The sequence below is a fragment of the Colletotrichum destructivum genome, chromosome 3 (assembly GCF_034447905.1).
Source record: "Colletotrichum destructivum chromosome 3, complete sequence".
Taxonomy (NCBI): Eukaryota; Fungi; Ascomycota; class Sordariomycetes; order Glomerellales; family Glomerellaceae; genus Colletotrichum; species Colletotrichum destructivum.
The window spans coordinates 2,812,965-2,829,804 of record NC_085898.1 but is presented as its reverse complement, the minus strand read 5'-3'; the positions used below and the strand labels follow the sequence as shown (position 1 = coordinate 2,829,804).

Sequence of the window (16,840 nt, the reverse complement as noted above, 5' to 3'; positions counted from 1 at the left end):
CGCCAACTGCTGATGATACAAGTGGTATATAGTTTTGTCGTATTCATACATGTCCAGGCACTCTAAGCACCCCTCTATCTTGTACAGTTGACGGTCTCGGATGTAGGCCATCTCCAAACTCCAAGCAATGTGCTGTTCACAAAAATTCTCCGACCGAGCCTCTCACCATTTCCTTTCGGCACGGTTGAGCTTCTTCGCCGTCTCGATCTGGGTTCTCGTCCGTTGTCCTCTAACGGGCAGGTTCATGGCGTGTCGTCTCCCCCGGTAACTTCCCATGTCCTTTAGTCTCATGACGTTCTGACGTATTATTTTTCGCGCGTCATTCTCTATCGTCATCGTCGAGAGCTCTGCCGTCAGGGCTGTGACGGTCTTGGGGGGTAGGGCGCCGACCTTGACCATTGGGGAGATCGAGTACTTGGCCAAGATGCGGTGCGATGTGGTCGGTCCGAGGGCAAAGAAGGACTCGAGTGCCTTCTGTGGTGAGGGATCTGGGGTCAGCACTGTAGGCGGAAGGGTTGCAAGTGACTTGTCGTCGATCGAGGCAGAGGAAGTGGCCGTACCTTCACGAGCTTCTGCTCGGAAAAGTTGACTCCAAGGATGAAAACCTGGTAAAAGCGGATTAATCTCGGCTTTCGAAAGTAATGAGAAGTCCAATGACCTACCATTTTGCCGACTATTGTTATAGAACTCGAGGATCGATTGCTTTGTTACCAGAACCCTGCTCCTACTGCACAAGCGCCTGATGCTAGAATCGCGAAACTTCGAAATCAATGTCGCACTGAACCCTCCCGGGCCACGGAGAGTCGGGCGCCGGGGAAAGGTGGGCCCACGTAGAGGACAGCAGCTGGAAGGGACACAGACCTGGCTGCTGAATTGACAAGTCTTGTCCGTACGGCAGCGAACCCAAAGCCTCATTGTGCAGACGGCCGTATCCACATTAGTCGGATTACCCCTCCCAATTGGACAGCCTCGACTGCAAGGGTCCAAGCTGGAGTGTTCTCATTCGCGTGCTTCAGAGAGGGGAGTTTGAAACGTAGCTTCAAAGCAGCCCGCGCTGCCGCTCTCTGCCTGCCCTGCCATTCCAGGGTCCTCTCTTATTTAACACACTGTCCTCCTGGTGGTAACTTGCCAACGCTCCAGACACACACCACCACAAACACTATACTCTCTCACCAATCGATCGACCTCCACATCGTCGCCCATCATGTTCACCATGCGGAGACTCGTCTCCGCCCTCCTCCTCGCCGGCGTGGCTCTGGTCTTCTTCGCGCAGACCGCTGAGGCCGCCAAGGGCCCCAAGATCACTAACAAGGTCTTCTTTGACATGACCGAGGGCGACGAGCCCATCGGCCGCATCACCATCGGTCTGTACGGCAAGACCGTCCCCAAGACGGTCGAGAACTTCCGCGCTCTCGCCACTGGCGAGAAGGGCTTTGGCTACGAGGGCTCTACCTTCCACCGTGTTATCAAGCAGTTCATGATCCAGGGCGGTGACTTCACCAAGGGCGATGGCACCGGTGGCAAGTCGAGTGAGTGCTCCTCCTTTTACTCTTGCATTGTGCCGGCTGATGACTGACGTTTTTTCATCACAGTCTACGGCGAGAAGTTCCCCGACGAGAACTTCAAGCTCAAGCACTCCAAGAAGGGTATCCTGTCTATGGCCAACGCCGGCAAGGACACCAACGGCTCGCAGTTCTTCATCACCACCGTTATCACCAAGTAAGCCCTACATCCCTCGGCGCACAAACAACCTGGCCGGGTTACAGTGCTAATACAGACATCGCAGCTGGCTCGATGGCCGCCACGTCGTCTTCGGCGAAGTCCTCGAGGGCTTCGACGTCGTCGAGAAGATCGAGCAGGCCCAGACTCAGCCCGGCGACCGCCCCGTTAAGACGATCAAGATCGCTAAGAGCGGAGAGCTGGAGGTGCCCCCTGAAGGTATCCACGTGGAACTCTGAGCACGTACTGTGACACCCGCCATCCCTCACGTCTCTCTCTTACCGAACCCGATATTTTCATGATCCACCCAAACTCTGCCTCTTGATGACTCCGCGAAATAAATAAAAACGAAGTGAACTTGGTTTGCTGATGGCTACGCCCCCCTTGGCTTTGCAGGCGAATACGGCAACAGTGAGTGGGCGGCTGGCTACTCCAACGAGGACGCTCCCTTGGAGGTCGGTTCCGGCGAGGGCTGGTCCCTCCTCCAGAAGGGGCTGTTTCTTGCTGTGGTTGTTGCTGCGATCGCCGTCTACATGAAGATCAGCAAGTCGCGGGTCTCGAGGGACGTCGGTTACGAGAAGACGATGGCGTAGAATAGGAGAGATGCGGGTGGGGGAAGTGACTACCTATAGGCAATGTAGATACAAGACAAGAATTGCCAGGAAAGAAGTATCAGCCAAATTTTGCATGGTACTATTGGCCATCATCTTTGGAAGTACTCCTCGTGATGTGAAAACTGCTGTTGTCTAGGGAATTCTCTTCAGTATGGCAGTAGATAGTTCACTACCTACCTACCTACGTGAGGTAGGTAGGTAGCTGCAAAAGCACATCACGTGTGGGGTACCAAAAAATTTCCGAGATGGCCAAAACTTCGACTCGAACAACATCTAAAAAGAAATAAGTACACAACGCCATAACCGCCCGCCAAAATGAAGATTCTCAGCCTGAACTTTTTGACTTGCGCGGTCAAGGCCTGCAAGTCTTCGGCGGCCTCGTTCCCCCTCCACCCCAAGGACGCGGAGCTGGTGCAGGACGATGTCGAGGTCAATCCCCAGCTCCTGCTCAATGTCCTGCCCCGCTTAGATTGGACCGCGCTGCGAACGAACGCGACCGAGGTATGTTTGACATGTTCTATGCTTTTTGATCCTGCATGACTCTACATTTTTTACTTTCTATTGGAGGAAGAGGAGATGGTTACTTTAGGCAGGCTCGTTTGCGTGTTCGACCACAGCCTTGTCTCATTTCCATGTGTTGTTGCGTTGTTTCGCACCAGGAAGAAACCTGCTGTTTCAGGACGGCAACGGTAGACGGGTGCTGACATACTCACAAAAGCTGGGCTTCCCTGAACTGCCTTCCGAGGCCCCCTCGGCGGAACAGCTCGAGGGCGACGACAAGATGCTCAAGGATCTGCACCACCTGCTCATGGAGACGCAGATCATGGAGGGCAAGCTCGTCTGCGGCAACTGCGGGCATGAGTACGCCATCCGCGAGGGCATCGCCAACTTTCTGCTGCCGAGTCATCTGGTTTAGGCCTCCGTGTACGTTGGGAGGCGACGGCGGATAGTGACGGCGGTCTTTGCAGGCACCGATGCTGGAAACACTCGAGACCACCAGGTCGGGCTTAAGGGTGGGAGGGGGGGAGGCGTACGGCGTTTTATTGACATCATGAAAAGTCTAGTGGGGGTTGGGCGGCCAAGAGAGAAAAAAAAGTTCATTTGTTATAGAAATACACTTTCATGTCATTTGCCAAAACACTGTATCGGGTTACTAGCGAACGCACTTTCGGGTGCTGTCCCTCATGCCCATGCTGCCCTTCCCTCCTTTGCTCGAAACATGCCTGTCAAAGACAGCCGGTAACTCCTGACAATCTTCTCGAGTTGAAATACAGAGGTCGCCGCGAAAACATTCGCAACGTGCTCTCGCGGCGTATTTGGTATACATCTACTGACTCTTCTTGTGAGCGGCGGGGCCGTTTTCCTTGTCGAAAGCCCCGTACGGAATCTCGAGGCTGGCGAGCGCTCTAAGTGCGACACCGAGAATGCTGAAGAGAATGATGGACGCAACAATGGCGTGGAAAATGCCTGTGCGTTGTGTCAGTTTTCTTCGTTCTAGACGTCACGAAATGCGGCGTATTTCCGGACGGCAACATACCTGGCGAAAAGAAGACGTATTTTTCAAAAAGAGGAAGCTTGTTCCATTCCGTTTCGTTCTTGTCCTTCCTGGCATGCAGGAGGCTCGCCTCGTGGCGCTTCAGCTCTGCGTGCAGAGGCTCTCCGGTGAACTCGGCCTGATAGGTAGGCTCGGACGGGCTGGCGAGGTAGATGACGGTGTAGGATTTGGACGCATCGCGAAGCTTCTCGAGGTTGCGACCGAGGAGATAGTCGTTGTCGGCGAGCGTGGTGGCCCTCTCGTGGGAGTCCCGTCCGAGGGGGGCAAGCCGGGTCTGCTCGATCTCGACCGTCTTGCCCGCGCATGCCGTCTTGATGTAATCAGACAGCTTGCCGATGGGAATTTCGCCAACTACCTCAGCGACACTGTAGACGCCAAGGATGTCGCTGCCGGCGATCGCACGGCATAGATTCAAGGCCTTGCAGTCGCCGCCGTCCGGGCCGCGGATGTCTGCGGCGTTGACGTTGGGCTGAGCAACGAGGAGGTAACGATCCGTCGGGCACGAAGAGAGGAGATCCTGAACGGATTTGACGATTTGGGCTTCGGTCTGGAGCTGGGCGGGGTTTGATTGCGCGAACCTTGAGATATGTTAGTATGTCCACGGGGATGGATTGATACCGAGCGGGGGTTTCGTAACGTACTTCGCGGTCGACAGCATCACAAAAGGCGACGAGTCGGTGAAGGCTTGAGCCGAGGCGCAGAAGGCCATGAGGCCTGCTGTTCTTGATAGACGCATGGCTGGATGATGTGCTGAAGAGGGCTCGTTTGAAAGCGATGACTAGCTGTCGTTATGCTGCTGAGAGTGATCCTGCTAGTTAGCTCCAGGGACGACGTAGCTCGCGGTATGCGTCTAAGCGGTGTACTGCGTAATCAGATACCAGACAGGGAATCGCTTAGATGCAACTTACCTCATCCACTTCTATCTCTTATCAGTTCAATCAAGAACAGTGGCTGCCACTGACAGGTGTAACCTGCGAATTTCCGCTAGGATATGCTCTTCCAGGTGAGCCGACTTGCTGTTTGCCACTATTTAATCGGCCAAACCATCAAATCCGAGCTCGCTCGCATTGCCTACCATTCTGGTATTTGGCAGATTTATAGGGTTATTTCGTGGTGTAACTATCGGCACTGAGTGTATGGTGTTCTCGACTCCTGAGAGCCATTCCCTCATTAGAGGTCATGTAAATCCCATTGAATGATGCTAGTCAGTTCTTCGATAAAGCGAATTGAAACTGCCTAGTACTCTCCGTCGGCTCAATCTCTAGACCATCGCACATCCTGTATCAAGGTTACCCATACACAAGGCCTGAATCGCATTGCGTAAAACTCATCTTCATCGGGCAATTGTCACCGCGCGGCAATCAAGGATCTCATGTAGTGAAGCCATTGAAATGTCACCTGTGCTCGCTGACGAAGTGCGTACTCTACGAGGTACAGCGCATTTAGCTCCTCGGCTTGGCCCGCGCCAGTGGGCCCTTACAGAGCCTGCATCAGCAAGGACCTGGCGCGCGCGGACTACAAGGCTGGTGCTGCAGAGAGGACCCTTTCCCAAAAATTTCAGTTGCAGCGCCAAAAAACCTACCGCTGCACCGTCAACCCCCACGACTGTTTGACGACACGACCCAAAGAACCGAACCATGTTCGCCAAACCCCGACCAAAGAAGTCAGTCCTGCCGACGGTCTCGAAGAAGAGAAAAGCGGTCTCGGCGGTGGAGGAGGTCAACTTCGACTTCGATGCGCGCGAGGACTACCTGACGGGGTTTCACAAGCGCAAGCTACAGCGTGTGAAATGGGCGCAGGAACAGGCAGCCAAGAAGGCGCGGGAAGAGAAAATCGAGATGCGGAAGCAGGTATGTTTTAATGTTACTCTACTGCTTGCATTGTAGTCCATCCATGCAAGTTGCATGGCTAATGCATTGCACCTACAGCTCAAAGACGAGCGGCAACGAGAGGTCGAAGACCATGTCAAGGCTGTAAGCGCCATTCTCGAAGAGGCCCAGGCAGCGACATCGGACCAGGATGAGGAGATCAACGCGGAAGACTTTGAAGAGTGGGACGGCATCGCGGAGGCGCCTAAAGAGCCGACAGACGTCGTGGACTACGAGGACGAGTTCATAGACGAGGATCGGTATACGACGGTCAAGGTCGAGGCCATATCCGTGACGCGAGACGGGCTCGAAAGGCTCCATCACGACGGTGACAAGGCGGAAGCGGGTAGTGAAGACGAGGCCAAGGCAGAGAGGCCAGCGGCCGACGACAAGGCGGCAAAAACTAAGGATCGCAAGGAGTGGCCCAAGAAGAAGAAGTTTCGCTACGAGACAAAACTAGAACGGTCGCTGGGCGCGAAGAAGTCAAAAGCCAAAAAGAAGGCCAAATTCAAGAAAGAGTAGTTGATGGGAGGGTATAATGTCTTGCATTGATTGCCCCTGCAACTGCTGCATAGGGGTTGCCTCACGCCCAGCGTGGTCTGAGTCGTTTTTGTGTAGTCGCCTTCACGTCTGTGCAGATAAAGGACAGACGCATTTCAGGCAAAACAAAACTCTTTGTTGACGGGGTTACAGAAAAGGAGTAAAACCAAGGCTGCTACAACTCGGTCGCGAACCGTCCCGTAGTTTGCAATCCACCAATATTGGGATAGCTTCTTGAGCTGGTCGCCGACACAGTGTTCCAGGCCAGGGATCTATCATGAAGAAAAAAGCCTTGCACAAAATGTCGCCCCCAAAAAGAACATTCTCAGATGTTGCCAATCTCGTTCTGGAAATCCTCGAGTTCCTTCTGGACCGTCGTGTACTTCTTGGCCATCTCCTCGTACTTGGACTCCCACTGGTCTCGCTCCGCCTCGAGAGCCTGGACCTTGCGCTCGAAGTGGCCGGCCTTGACGTCGGTCTGTCGGAGCCTATGAAAAGACGGTGTAAGTATACATCGGTCATCGGTGGGGCTGGTTTTAATGAACCCGAAGGGGGCCGGGAAGTGAAAAAGGGGTATCGTCGATTCGGTGAACAGGGCCCAGAACATACTTCTCGTTGGCTTCGCGAAGGGTCTTGTCCGCCTCCTCGGCTTCCTCCTCGAGGAGCTGGAGTCTGCGCTGAAGAGTTTCGTTTTGTGTGCCAGTACTGGTGCTCTCGTCGGCAGCCTTCTTGAAGTCCTTAACTGCAGTCTCAAGCTTCTCGACCTCGCCCTCAAGCAGGCCGTTCTTGTGCTGCAGGGAGGTGATTTCCTGCTCCTTGGACAGGTTCTCCTGCTCCAGCGACTTGACCTTGGCCTGAAGCTCCTCTACCTTGGCGGCGTTGTCGTCGGCCTCCAGACGGAGCTGGTTCATTTTCTGAGAGAAGGAGTCGTCGTTAGCAACTGATGACACGGCGCCGTTGGGGATATCTTACCCCTCCAGACCGCCGGTGGCAGCGAGGTGGGGCCCAGACGAGGACAGTGAACTTACCTCCTTAATGCGATCCATGATGATGAACTGCAGATAGCTTTGGTAATGCGAGAGAGTTGGTGTAGTTTGGTTACGATAAGGAGTGTTGTTGGAGTTGGAATTGAGACGGAATCGGGGAATGTGGAGGTTGTAATTGTCGGGGATGGAAGCGGGAGGAAAGGGTGTGAGTGAGGTGTTGAAATAACTGCCCCTCTACATGCAAGCCCGCTTGCACCAACTGCGGCCTTTGGCGGACCCTCCCAGCATACAGCATCGCACGGCAGCAGAGCCAGCCAGGCCTACCTACCTAATCTTTACACGCTGGAAGACAGCTGCAATTGGATTAGCTCATCTGCGGGCGGTGGAGAATGGTCAGGTGGGGTCGATTGTGGCACGGTGCTGCAGTGTGGTGTGGTTGTGCTTTCCCAGTGGTAATCATTCTACGGGGGTTTCCGCAGGGTCTGAGCTTCTTTTGTCGTTGTCCCGACAACGCAGACGCCGCCCCCCCCAAATAGACGGGTCCGTTCGGTACTTCTTTTACCTCTTTACAACACTGACGCGACCAGCCCTCATCAGACAAGGGATCAATGACGACGGTATACTGACACACGACAACTCCGAATACCAACGACCTCTCAAACCTCGGCCGATTCTTCCGCCATTCGACTCTAGGCAAAATGCTGGCCCTTCGCGACGAGAACGCGGTTAACGCAGCTCAGGCTGCCAGACTGGCCCCCGGAAAAGGGCAGATGGCCCCCAAGACCCCGGGGGCTCGATACCCGAAGACGCCCTTGAAGATTCCCCTCAACGACGAGAATGCTGTCGGAGGAGCCAAAACGGCTCTTGCGCCCAAGTCGAATGGAAACATCCAGCGAGCCACTGTCAGGAAGCAGAACCTTGTCACCCCGTCTGGTACAGTTCCCTAGGCACGTGTCTAGGAAAAAGAAAGGGAATAACAGTTTTGGCAGAAACACGGGCTCGCGCGCCACTCGGAAACAAAACCACAAACGCAAAGGCTAGGGCCACCCAGGATACCACTGGAGGAAAGGATATCGAGAAGTCACAGACGAAGCCCACAACCACCAAGAGGCTCAAGCAACGCTCTCCTAGCATCGGTCCTCTAAAGCTCGAAGTTCGCAATGACCAAGCCGGCCCGTCTGAGGAGCCTGATGTGGAATATGCGCCGCCCCCCGCCAAAGCCTTGCCCTACGAGTCGGATGTATTTCCTGACGGAGTTTTGAACTTCGCCGGCCTCCAGCCGGAGAATATGTTCAAGGGCTACTATAACCACTTCTACAACCCCATGGGCGAGGATGGCGTCAGACTGCAAGATAGAAAGCACAAGGAGAAGCTGAAGAAGGCTTTGAAGGAGAGCGATGAGCGTATCCTCCGCGACATTCGGGACATGGACTGGTCCGTCTCTGATGTCCCCGAGACCGCAGTCTTTGTCGGAACCAAGGCTCCCGTCCCAGCCCCCAACCCAGCCGTCACCAGAAAGGCAGCGGGAAGCACCACCAAGTATCCCGCCACAATCGCTTCAAGGAGGGCCGCGTCAGCTCTTGCGATGTATACGGGCTCTACTATCCGACAGAAGAAAATTGTCGAACAGAAGCCAACCGTCAGAAGGCCCATCTCCGCCCTGCTTCCACGTGTCAGGCCCACCAAATCCGCTACAGCGTCGAAGTCTACAGCTGCCGAGAGCGCCGTGGGAGAAGCCGCATCGAGAAACACTCTGGGCTATACAAAAGGACGTTCAGCCTCGTCTGTGGTTGGTAGACGAGCTCCGCTACCGCCGGCGGCTCGGTCTGCCTCGACAGATGCCGCCACGGTTGCCCCTCCGAAGACGGTCGTCAGACGCGACGCATCTCCTCAGAAGCAGAAACAGGAAGTTCATGAGGAAAAGTACGATCTCGGCCGATTGCAGTTCCTGTCCATTTTCGATCCCGCTGGAGACAACGAAGACGATGGCATCGGTAGCGCCGGCCCACGGAACGAAGACTTCGAGGATGAGGAGTTTGAAATGAAGTTGAGCTTCTAGACTCTTGACAAGGTCATCGGATGGCGTCTAGATAGGATTACCCTCATTTGTAAAATAACGGGATGGCGGGGTACCGGGAGGCGTTTGGCTGGCATTGTTACCCAACATCACACCCGTAAGAAGGAGGTCGAACGGGCGACCAAAGGATGTGTTCGCGACTCGGTCGTCGCATTAAATTTGCTTTGTTAGATTCTTTATGACTTTTTGCAGTAGGGATGATTGATACGATGGGGATCGGCTTTGTCCTAATAGAGAAGGCCGCAGCTACTTCTATTTCAGTTGTTTTCAAATTTGCAGTACGAAAGAGAAAGAGAAAGGAAGAAGAAAAAACACTCAGTGTTCAAACATTTCAAGAAGCGACTATTTACTGGATGGATGCCGCCCGCTGAAAGGAAACGAGATTGGCAGGCAAGTCAGATAGTCAACGCCTTCTGAAGATACAAGACTGTTCATGAAGTGCCCCTGTTGCTCTTCCTTACCCCCTGACAGACGCGAAAATAAGTGGATGGGGCCTGACGCGACTTTGTCACGTGCCAGCTGTAGCCAGGCTGTTCCTTCCGAAGTACCTAACAGGTCAATTTTGCAGGGTGATACCTCGGTCGGGGTGCAGGTCCCATATCCATGCGAAACGATCTTACGGTCCTTTCTCACCTTGTTCGTGGCTGGTCTCCGCTAAATCGCATCTGAAAGAGTTTGGACTCTTCAACCTCCCACTTTCTGACCTCACTGCTACATTGTCTGCAACCTCGTTGCCTGTCGATCGCAGCGCACGACTCATCCAGCGTCAACTGTACCAGTACTGATTGATCGCATCAAAGCGTGACCCTTTGCGACTGGGTATCTTCCTTGGATGACGCTGTCGGGCTCATCCCCCTTGCCAACCGCCCTCGTTGCTGGCTACGCCTCGGTCGCGTGAACAGCATCTACGTGCATCATCCCTTAGCTACACTTCTACAGCGATTGCCTCCGGCGATGAACCCTGTCTTTTGAAGCATCCGATATACACGAGAGACGATGGTTGGTGGCAGGCGGGTGCGGTAGAAGCAGAACAATCTCACGATGACCCGCCAATCTTCGGCGAGCTTCGCGCAGTTCTTTCCTGCAGCCCCCCGCGTTGCTAAGGACAGAGCCGAGCGAGAGAAGGCAAAGGCCAAAACGACGCAAGACGCGACAGGTTCCTTGCTCGCCGGTCCGAAGAGCATCAGCACCCCTTTGCCCAACGGCACGAGAGGCGAGAGAACGTCTGGAGCTGATGGCCTACTTTCCGACAATTCGCAGCAGCCACCCGACGGCCGCGAGTCGCCCATAGGGGATACTCTCAACACTGTTGGATCGGCGAGCTCCTATGAGAGCACTGGCTCCTCCGTTTTTAGCACGACTGCCCGGCAGGCTGTTCCTAACGGCACATCTCATATCCCTGCAACCAGCGGCACGCCGCTCACCTCCGTTGAATCACCCTCGTACACAGGCAATGCTGGCCTGCCGAAGACGAATATGCTACAAGCACATAACATCGATCGGGATGAGGCATCGGCCTCTCGCAATACCCCAACATCCCGCCTCAATAGCTCACTACCAGAGCCATATCCTCCGATTGAGCGCACTCTTGCGCGAGATCCTACCCGATCCCGAAAAGGCCTCAAGTGCACGTATGATCCCAACAACGATCGGACCCTATCGAAGCACGACAAGAAAGATGCCAAGCCGGTATATAAGGAGTTTGGACTGGTATGTACAAATACAAAATACCCGCCCCGTGAAGGGGGGGCGTCATCTTTTGTGTGTGAGAGCTTTGGCTAATCAACTGAGTAGGAAGATGACGCCCCCCCTCCAGATCCTCGTCTTGCAAAGGGCGGGCGCCTGGGTTACATCAATACCGATTTTCATCTTCCCAAGTCTCGCTTGCGACAATCACCTTACAACTTGAGGCCGTACCCCTACGACCCCAAGACTTCCGTCGGGCCAGGCCCGCCGACCCAGATTGTAGTTACTGGCTTCAATCCTCTTATCACTTTTTCCAAGGTGACGGCAGCCTTTGCGACCTTTGGCGACATCGCAGAGAGCAGCAATAAGATGCATCCCGAGACAGGCAGCTACCTAGGATTCGCAACGTTCCGGTATAAGGACTCACATCCCAGCCGGTCGAGGCCAGCCCCCATCAAGGCGATTGACGCCGCGCGTCGGGCTGTCAAGTCGATGCATGGTCAGCGAATTGAGGCGAACCAAATCCGAGTCGAATACGATCCCGAAGGCAAGAAGAGTCGCCGCATGCTGGAGGAAGCTCTCCAGAGAGACCGAGCCACACAGGATGCCTCCATCGCGAAGGCGCCGCCAACAGGCCCTCGAGCGATCGTGACCGATAAGGTCCCTGGACCACCACCCATGGCACCAAAGGGTCCATCTTCCTACAGACAGACCGTGGCAGGTGTTCCTGCCTGGGTCCCGAGCCAACCAAAGATGCACGTAGCGGTTGAAGAGAAGGTCATCGCAAAACAGCTTGCAAACGAGCCCTACATCTTCGTTGCGCACGAGCACGTTCCTGTTATGGTCACGACAATCCCTCACATGAAAAAGCGGCTTAAGGCGTTCGCTTTGGAGGATATTCGCATTGACCGGACCGGCTACTATATCATGTTTCCCAATTCGTACCACGGCCGCAATGAAGCCATGAAGTGTTACAGGGCTGCTAATCACACCGACCTGTTCACCTACAACATGGTAATGCAGCTTTCCCTCCCTCCTACAACCAGCCGAGACTCCGAATCTGCCGCCCCGCCTCCCCGACGACGGACCCCGAGCCCCGAACGGAAGCGCCGAAGCGATTTGCGACTGCGAGAGGACAAGGACCGCCGTCGCCGTGAAGAAGAGGCAGACATTGAGGAGGAGAAGCGGCAGAGAGCTAAAAACTTTGACCCTGTTCTCGAGGCCTGCGAAGTCGTCACCCGGGAATTGGCGGAGCATCTGATCAAGCACATTCGTACGAGAGTTGCTGCACCGACTCTGACCACCTTCCTGGACCCGGCAAACCACGTTACAAAGCGACGGCAGCTGCATCTGGAAGATCCGGTTGGGTCGGTCCCGTCCTTTACCGTTGATGCAGGCGATGAGAGTCCCGGCGCCAGCACGCCCAACTCGGGCGCTGATCCCATTGAGCGTCGTACGGGCCGCCTGGAGATATCGGCGTTGCCACGTATTCGTAAGGCCAAAGCCACTGCCCTAGGAGCATCACGCAACCACGGCTTTACAGATCCCTTCTCACGCAAGCGGGTGCCGCAAGGCCGCAATGCGTTCCGATCGCTGCATCATCGCCTCAAGAGCTATGACAGTGACGCTGAATCCGACGATGAGGCTGCAATCAGAGAGTCTTTGGCAAGGGATACCGAGGAGCCCGATTCTAGGCCGCGCAGCCGCATGAGCACAGATGACGATGTTAAGGATGACTTTGCCTCTTGGGGCCCCGCAGAGGAAGACTCCATGACCGAGGCAAGCTTTGCCGTTGGCGACAATCTGACCTCGACGAAGAAGAGAAAACTCGACCTTGAGGTCCAGTCAGCAATCAAACGCCAAAAGAAGTCCGATGAAGAACTTTTCGGGGTTACGCTGGACAACGTGGAACCCGAGTTACTGGTACACGAGATCTCAGAAGAGGCTACCCCCGACGTCGATCTGCTCGATGCGCAAAGCACACGGTCCGAGACCCCGCTGTCGACCACCAAGGGTACGGCCAAGAAACTCAAATCGAAGAAGAAGTCGAAGAAGCAAGTCTTCGAGGAACGAGAGGCCCTCAAGAAACAGCACATCCCAATGCCAACGGAAGTGGAAGATGTGCCCGCCCCAACCAAGCCTTTGCCAGAGGAGGTTGAGCCGGTACTGGTAGAAACCAAGGGAGAAGAGCCCCAGCCCGAGCCAACAAAGGCAGATCCGGCCCTGTTCTCGACCACGCCTACTCCCGCCCTTGGTCTGTCCGGTGACTTCAAGCTCAGCATTTCTACGTTACATGAACTCTCGCTGTCTGCTTGCGACAGCCCTGACATCGCCAGACTGCGGAAGAGATTCGCGGGGACAGACCTCGGGGATCCACTTCTCTGGTTATGGCGGCGTAATCGCGTACGGGAACTTAACTCCCCGTCTGGGTCCGTTGACCAGGCCGTGGGCATTGATGGCTACTACGTACCCAATTTCACCGGGGCTGCACGGACCGAGGGGGTCAAGAAGATCCTCAACGCCGAAAAGTCCAAGTACTTGCCTCATCATATCAAAGTCCAGAAGGCGAGGGAAGCACGTCAGGCCAAGTACCAGAAAGACGGCAAAGATGCCGCAGTCGAGGCCAGCCGGCTCACTGTGGCAGAAAAGGCTGTCGCCAAGGGCAACTCGAGAGCCAACCGCGCCAACAACCGCCGTCACGTGTCGGCGCTCCAGGACGAGAAGAAGATATCGGGCGATTCTGACGCTTTCAAATTCAACCAGCTCAAGAAGAGAAAGAAACCCGTCAAGTTTGCCAGATCTGCGATTCACAATTGGGGCTTATACACGGAGGAAAATATCAATAAGGACGATATGATTATTGAATACGTCGGAGAGCAAGTCAGACAATCCATCTCGGAGATCCGCGAGAAGCGCTACCTCAAAAGCGGTATGGGCAGCAGTTATTTGTTCCGTATCGACGACAACACAGTTATCGACGCCACAAAGAAGGGAGGCATTGCTCGATTCATAAATCATAGCTGCATGCCCAACTGCACAGCTAAGATCATCAAGGTCGACGGAAGCAAGCGAATCGTCATCTACGCTCTCCGCGACATTGGTCAACGTATGTTACCTGAAACACCTTTTCCGGCATGACATGGAGCTAACTAATCGCAGATGAGGAGTTGACGTACGACTACAAATTCGAGCGTGAAATCGGTAGCCTGGACCGTATTCCCTGTCTGTGCGGTACGGCGGCGTGTAAAGGGTTTCTTAACTGACCCGGGTCGATCGATGCTTTCAGGTGTTTTTGGTGGATGGAAAGTTCGTTTGCATGCGCCCTCTGTAATTTCTGGGACAAATGCTTTGCTGGAGTTGGGACTCAACTTCTACAGTATCTTAGTAGAGGCGAGTTTTTTAGGGGTTTTTTTTTCCCGCCTCTTGTTTTCCTTCACTTCGACGCATACCCACTTGGATCTGTCATCTGCGTTTATACTATATGCATCACAACCAAGACAAGGAAAAGGGAAAGGAGATGAGTTTTTGAGGGAGTGGGGCAAGGGTGGGAAAAGTGTATCGTGATTCACTTCGTCACTTCGAGAGATGCCGGGTGGGTTTTCTGGCGTTCATGTTGGGTGGAAGGGGGATTCTGGCCCATCTCTAGGGCCAGGAGAGCCAAAGACAAAGGGCTCCGCATGGACACCCCAAGTCTTCGTGAGAGGAGGAAGAAAAGAGAGATCTTTTGAACAGTGGTCAGGGCAACAAAAACAACCACATTACCAAGATAATCAGGGCGTATATCCCGCGCACAATTGTACATATGGTGGAGAGGCACAGGCTATGATGAGGAGAAACTCAACTAAGCAGCGAAAACACCGATTATTCTAGTGATTGGACGTGCCCTGTGTCATCCTATCTGCCCGTCTTTGTAAGGACCGTCGATGTTGTTTGGAGGCCGATGTTCCGGACCAAAGAGCTCAGAGGGTACAGAGGGCCGCTGAATTCCATGTCGTACCTGACGTGATCGTTAATCTTGAATGACACAGAGGCATGTGCGTGTGTGTTCCGGGTGGAGCTTACCAGTAGTTGACGGCCAGAACAAAGCCCTCTCCGTCTTCTGGGCAGGACTGCGAAACTTTGTGGTACCACATGGCCGGAAGGTAGAGCATGTCACCCGGCTCAAGAGTGACTCTGACCGGCTCGGCGAGGTGTGAGTAGGGCGTCGCGTTGGTATCTGGGTGGTCTGGGTCCCACGTCGCAAAGGGGACGCCGTGCAGCGCCCCGTCTTCGGGTCTGTCCTTGTTCTCGTTGCTTGCCTCATCGAGTTCCAACGCCAGCCCGCCATGGTCCTGGCGGGCATACGTCGCAGGCATGAGGGTCCTCTCGTTGACGCAGGGTTGACAGCAAGGCGGCAGGAGGACGAAGTGCTTGCAGCCGCGGATCTGGACGTAGATGTTTTCGTAGTTGTCCTTGTGCAGGGCGGTGACAGAGCGAGAGGTGCCAATCCAGAGGTTCACGGCCTCCGGGTCGCGGTCGAGGGCGATGCGGGCGAAGGGAACCGACGGGGGAACTTGGTGCGAGAGGGGAAAGTATTCATTGCGGAGGTTGTCGTTCTCTGAGAGGGGCCGAATGTGAGTTGGTGTTTCTTTTTTGTCTCTGAGAGGCGGGTTGAGAGGCGGGATAAGAGGTCGTTGAGCGCGGGCGGAAGCAGGGCTGGCATATCAGGGGGCAACATGCGCAATCTCGTGAACGTCTACTATCCCAAGGCAGGCTGAAGATTGTATGATAAAGGTGAAAGGGGACAGGATATAGCCTCTTCAAAGAAGGGGTAGATACAAATGAGTGAAAACGACGACGAAAGAGAGATTGGCGTACGGGTCTGGGCATATCGGACTTCCGAGGTTGCATCTTTGCTCTTTTCTTGGTTGATCACGTAGTTGATGAACTCTTCAAAATCTTGGTCTTCTTCGTGAGGCTTTGCGAAGACGACTTTCCCGTCATGATCAGTCGGGGCATCGGCGTTGCTGTTTGGGTCATGTAAGTCAGCGGTCATGACACAGACACACAACCAAGCGGGAGACGAGAGATGTATTTTCCCTTACTTACCCAAACGGCGTCACCGCGACGTTGACGGCCTGGCCCTTGAACAAGCGCACCATATACTCCTTATCCCATGTCTGATTCGACTGCCATGAGGATGCCGCACCGCGGACGACGAAGGGTGTGTTGCGGGCGACGTAGCGCATGAACTCGAGGGGACTTGGCTCCTCGGTCAGCTCCTCAATGACGGCTCCGTTAAGCTCGTTGTAGCTGGTGATAAGCTCTGCCAGGGGATCGCCTGGGGCTGCGGGTGTGTGTGAGCACATGGCCCTTGGTTGCGATATCTACAATTGCTGGGACGCGCGCGTGTGTGTGTGTGATGAGAGTGAGGTTGTGTGAGTTGTGGCATGACTAAGACAGCGTCATCCTGCATGGATATCTGAGCAAAAATAGCGGCCATGGGTCGTCACTTGCGAGGCGAGGGAGACACTCTGAGAGGGTGATAGGGTAATTTTGTAAATCTAGGGACTTCTAGGTCTTCATCCATTCGCACTCGGCCTGACATGACCTGGTGATTTGTGATGATCGGGTTTCACATTGTTGAATCTCATTCGACTCGGTGCACACGTGTTTTTTATCAGTTGGGGCCCATAAAGGTCAAGCGTGTTTTTTTATCAGGCCCTGAGACAGACCGGCCTGGTGGATGACCCCGGAACTTCACACTACTCTTTTCGGGCGCAGGAACACGCGAGCACAGGGGTGCCTGCCGTTGG

The 16,840-nt window shown here is 54.6% G+C and overlaps 9 protein-coding genes across 9 annotated transcripts; 5 read left to right on the top strand and 4 right to left on the bottom strand.

Annotated features, from left to right (window-relative positions):
- Window positions 1–36: 36 nt before the first annotated feature.
- CDEST_04942 (Putative small ribosomal subunit protein uS13) lies at window positions 37–860 on the bottom strand. Its single transcript, XM_062921101.1, has 3 exons — window positions 663–860; window positions 561–605; window positions 37–474 (listed from the first exon to the last, which is right to left on the bottom strand). The coding sequence occupies exons 1-3, from the start codon at window positions 663–665 to the stop codon at window positions 163–165; spliced, it is 360 nt and encodes a 119-aa protein (XP_062777152.1). The 5' UTR covers window positions 666–860; the 3' UTR covers window positions 37–162.
- Window positions 861–893: 33 nt separating this feature from the next.
- Window positions 894–2,312, top strand: CDEST_04941 (Putative cyclophilin-type peptidyl-prolyl cis-trans isomerase domain-containing protein; the record flags this gene model as incomplete). Its single annotated transcript, XM_062921100.1, has 4 exons — window positions 894–1,529; window positions 1,593–1,719; window positions 1,787–1,938; window positions 2,116–2,312. The coding sequence occupies exons 1-4, from the start codon at window positions 1,205–1,207 to the stop codon at window positions 2,310–2,312; spliced, it is 801 nt and encodes a 266-aa protein (XP_062777151.1). The 5' UTR covers window positions 894–1,204.
- A 282-nt stretch (window positions 2,313–2,594) lies between these two features.
- On the top strand, window positions 2,595–3,336 carry CDEST_04940 (uncharacterized protein). Its single transcript, XM_062921099.1, has 2 exons — window positions 2,595–2,834; window positions 3,052–3,336. Exons 1-2 carry the CDS (start codon window positions 2,649–2,651, stop codon window positions 3,247–3,249), a joined length of 384 nt encoding a protein of 127 aa, XP_062777150.1. The 5' UTR covers window positions 2,595–2,648; the 3' UTR covers window positions 3,250–3,336.
- CDEST_04939 (Putative protein Big1, V-type proton ATPase subunit S1/VOA1, transmembrane) lies at window positions 3,317–4,805 on the bottom strand. Its single transcript, XM_062921098.1, has 3 exons — window positions 4,530–4,805; window positions 3,871–4,466; window positions 3,317–3,800 (listed from the first exon to the last, which is right to left on the bottom strand). The coding sequence occupies exons 1-3, from the start codon at window positions 4,622–4,624 to the stop codon at window positions 3,661–3,663; spliced, it is 831 nt and encodes a 276-aa protein (XP_062777149.1). The 5' UTR covers window positions 4,625–4,805; the 3' UTR covers window positions 3,317–3,660.
- Window positions 4,806–4,878: 73 nt separating this feature from the next.
- Window positions 4,879–6,279, top strand: CDEST_04938 (Putative nucleolar protein). The gene is made up of 2 exons (XM_062921097.1): window positions 4,879–5,738; window positions 5,817–6,279. The coding sequence occupies exons 1-2, from the start codon at window positions 5,526–5,528 to the stop codon at window positions 6,276–6,278; spliced, it is 675 nt and encodes a 224-aa protein (XP_062777148.1). The 5' UTR covers window positions 4,879–5,525; the 3' UTR covers window position 6,279.
- A 1-nt stretch (window position 6,280) lies between these two features.
- Window positions 6,281–7,485, bottom strand: CDEST_04937 (Putative tropomyosin). Its single transcript, XM_062921096.1, has 3 exons — window positions 7,325–7,485; window positions 6,906–7,210; window positions 6,281–6,784 (listed from the first exon to the last, which is right to left on the bottom strand). Exons 1-3 carry the CDS (start codon window positions 7,340–7,342, stop codon window positions 6,622–6,624), a joined length of 486 nt encoding a protein of 161 aa, XP_062777147.1. The 5' UTR covers window positions 7,343–7,485; the 3' UTR covers window positions 6,281–6,621.
- Window positions 7,486–7,858: 373 nt separating this feature from the next.
- On the top strand, window positions 7,859–9,676 carry CDEST_04936 (uncharacterized protein). The gene is made up of 2 exons (XM_062921095.1): window positions 7,859–8,215; window positions 8,272–9,676. The coding sequence occupies exons 1-2, from the start codon at window positions 7,981–7,983 to the stop codon at window positions 9,339–9,341; spliced, it is 1,305 nt and encodes a 434-aa protein (XP_062777146.1). The 5' UTR covers window positions 7,859–7,980; the 3' UTR covers window positions 9,342–9,676.
- A 363-nt stretch (window positions 9,677–10,039) lies between these two features.
- CDEST_04935 (Putative SET domain, nucleotide-binding alpha-beta plait domain superfamily, SET domain superfamily) lies at window positions 10,040–14,872 on the top strand. Its single transcript, XM_062921094.1, has 3 exons — window positions 10,040–11,069; window positions 11,154–14,151; window positions 14,205–14,872. Exons 1-3 carry the CDS (start codon window positions 10,401–10,403, stop codon window positions 14,306–14,308), a joined length of 3,771 nt encoding a protein of 1,256 aa, XP_062777145.1. The 5' UTR covers window positions 10,040–10,400; the 3' UTR covers window positions 14,309–14,872.
- Window positions 14,873–14,939: 67 nt separating this feature from the next.
- CDEST_04934 (Putative JmjC domain, rmlC-like jelly roll protein) lies at window positions 14,940–16,393 on the bottom strand (the record flags this gene model as incomplete). The annotated part of the gene is made up of 4 exons (XM_062921093.1): window positions 14,940–15,042; window positions 15,108–15,642; window positions 15,903–16,051; window positions 16,134–16,393. The coding sequence occupies 4 exons, from the start codon at window positions 16,391–16,393 to the stop codon at window positions 14,940–14,942; spliced, it is 1,047 nt and encodes a 348-aa protein (XP_062777144.1).
- Window positions 16,394–16,840: the final 447 nt, after the last annotated feature.

Coding starts and splice junctions, on each gene's coding strand:
- CDEST_04942 (XM_062921101.1), bottom strand. Junction 475..560: donor CCGAGCAGAAGCTCGTGAAG/GTACGGCCACTT, acceptor CCCTCACCACAG/AAGGCACTCGAGTCCTTCTT.
- CDEST_04940 (XM_062921099.1), top strand. CDS start 2,649: ATGAAGATTCTCAGCCTGAACTTTTTGACTTGCGCGGTCAAGGCCTGC. Junction 2,835..3,051: donor TGCGAACGAACGCGACCGAG/GTATGTTTGACA, acceptor TACTCACAAAAG/CTGGGCTTCCCTGAACTGCC.
- CDEST_04939 (XM_062921098.1), bottom strand. CDS start 4,624: ATGCGTCTATCAAGAACAGCAGGCCTCATGGCCTTCTGCGCCTCGGCT. Junction 4,467..4,529: donor GTGATGCTGTCGACCGCGAA/GTACGTTACGAA, acceptor ACATATCTCAAG/GTTCGCGCAATCAAACCCCG. Junction 3,801..3,870: donor ATACGTCTTCTTTTCGCCAG/GTATGTTGCCGT, acceptor CACAACGCACAG/GCATTTTCCACGCCATTGTT.
- CDEST_04938 (XM_062921097.1), top strand. CDS start 5,526: ATGTTCGCCAAACCCCGACCAAAGAAGTCAGTCCTGCCGACGGTCTCG. Junction 5,739..5,816: donor AAATCGAGATGCGGAAGCAG/GTATGTTTTAAT, acceptor TTGCACCTACAG/CTCAAAGACGAGCGGCAACG.
- CDEST_04937 (XM_062921096.1), bottom strand. Junction 6,785..6,905: donor CTTCGCGAAGCCAACGAGAA/GTATGTTCTGGG, acceptor GTCTTTTCATAG/GCTCCGACAGACCGACGTCA.
- CDEST_04936 (XM_062921095.1), top strand. CDS start 7,981: ATGCTGGCCCTTCGCGACGAGAACGCGGTTAACGCAGCTCAGGCTGCC. Junction 8,216..8,271: donor GAACCTTGTCACCCCGTCTG/GTACAGTTCCCT, acceptor CAGTTTTGGCAG/AAACACGGGCTCGCGCGCCA.
- CDEST_04935 (XM_062921094.1), top strand. CDS start 10,401: ATGACCCGCCAATCTTCGGCGAGCTTCGCGCAGTTCTTTCCTGCAGCC. Junction 11,070..11,153: donor TATATAAGGAGTTTGGACTG/GTATGTACAAAT, acceptor TCAACTGAGTAG/GAAGATGACGCCCCCCCTCC. Junction 14,152..14,204: donor TCTCCGCGACATTGGTCAAC/GTATGTTACCTG, acceptor AACTAATCGCAG/ATGAGGAGTTGACGTACGAC.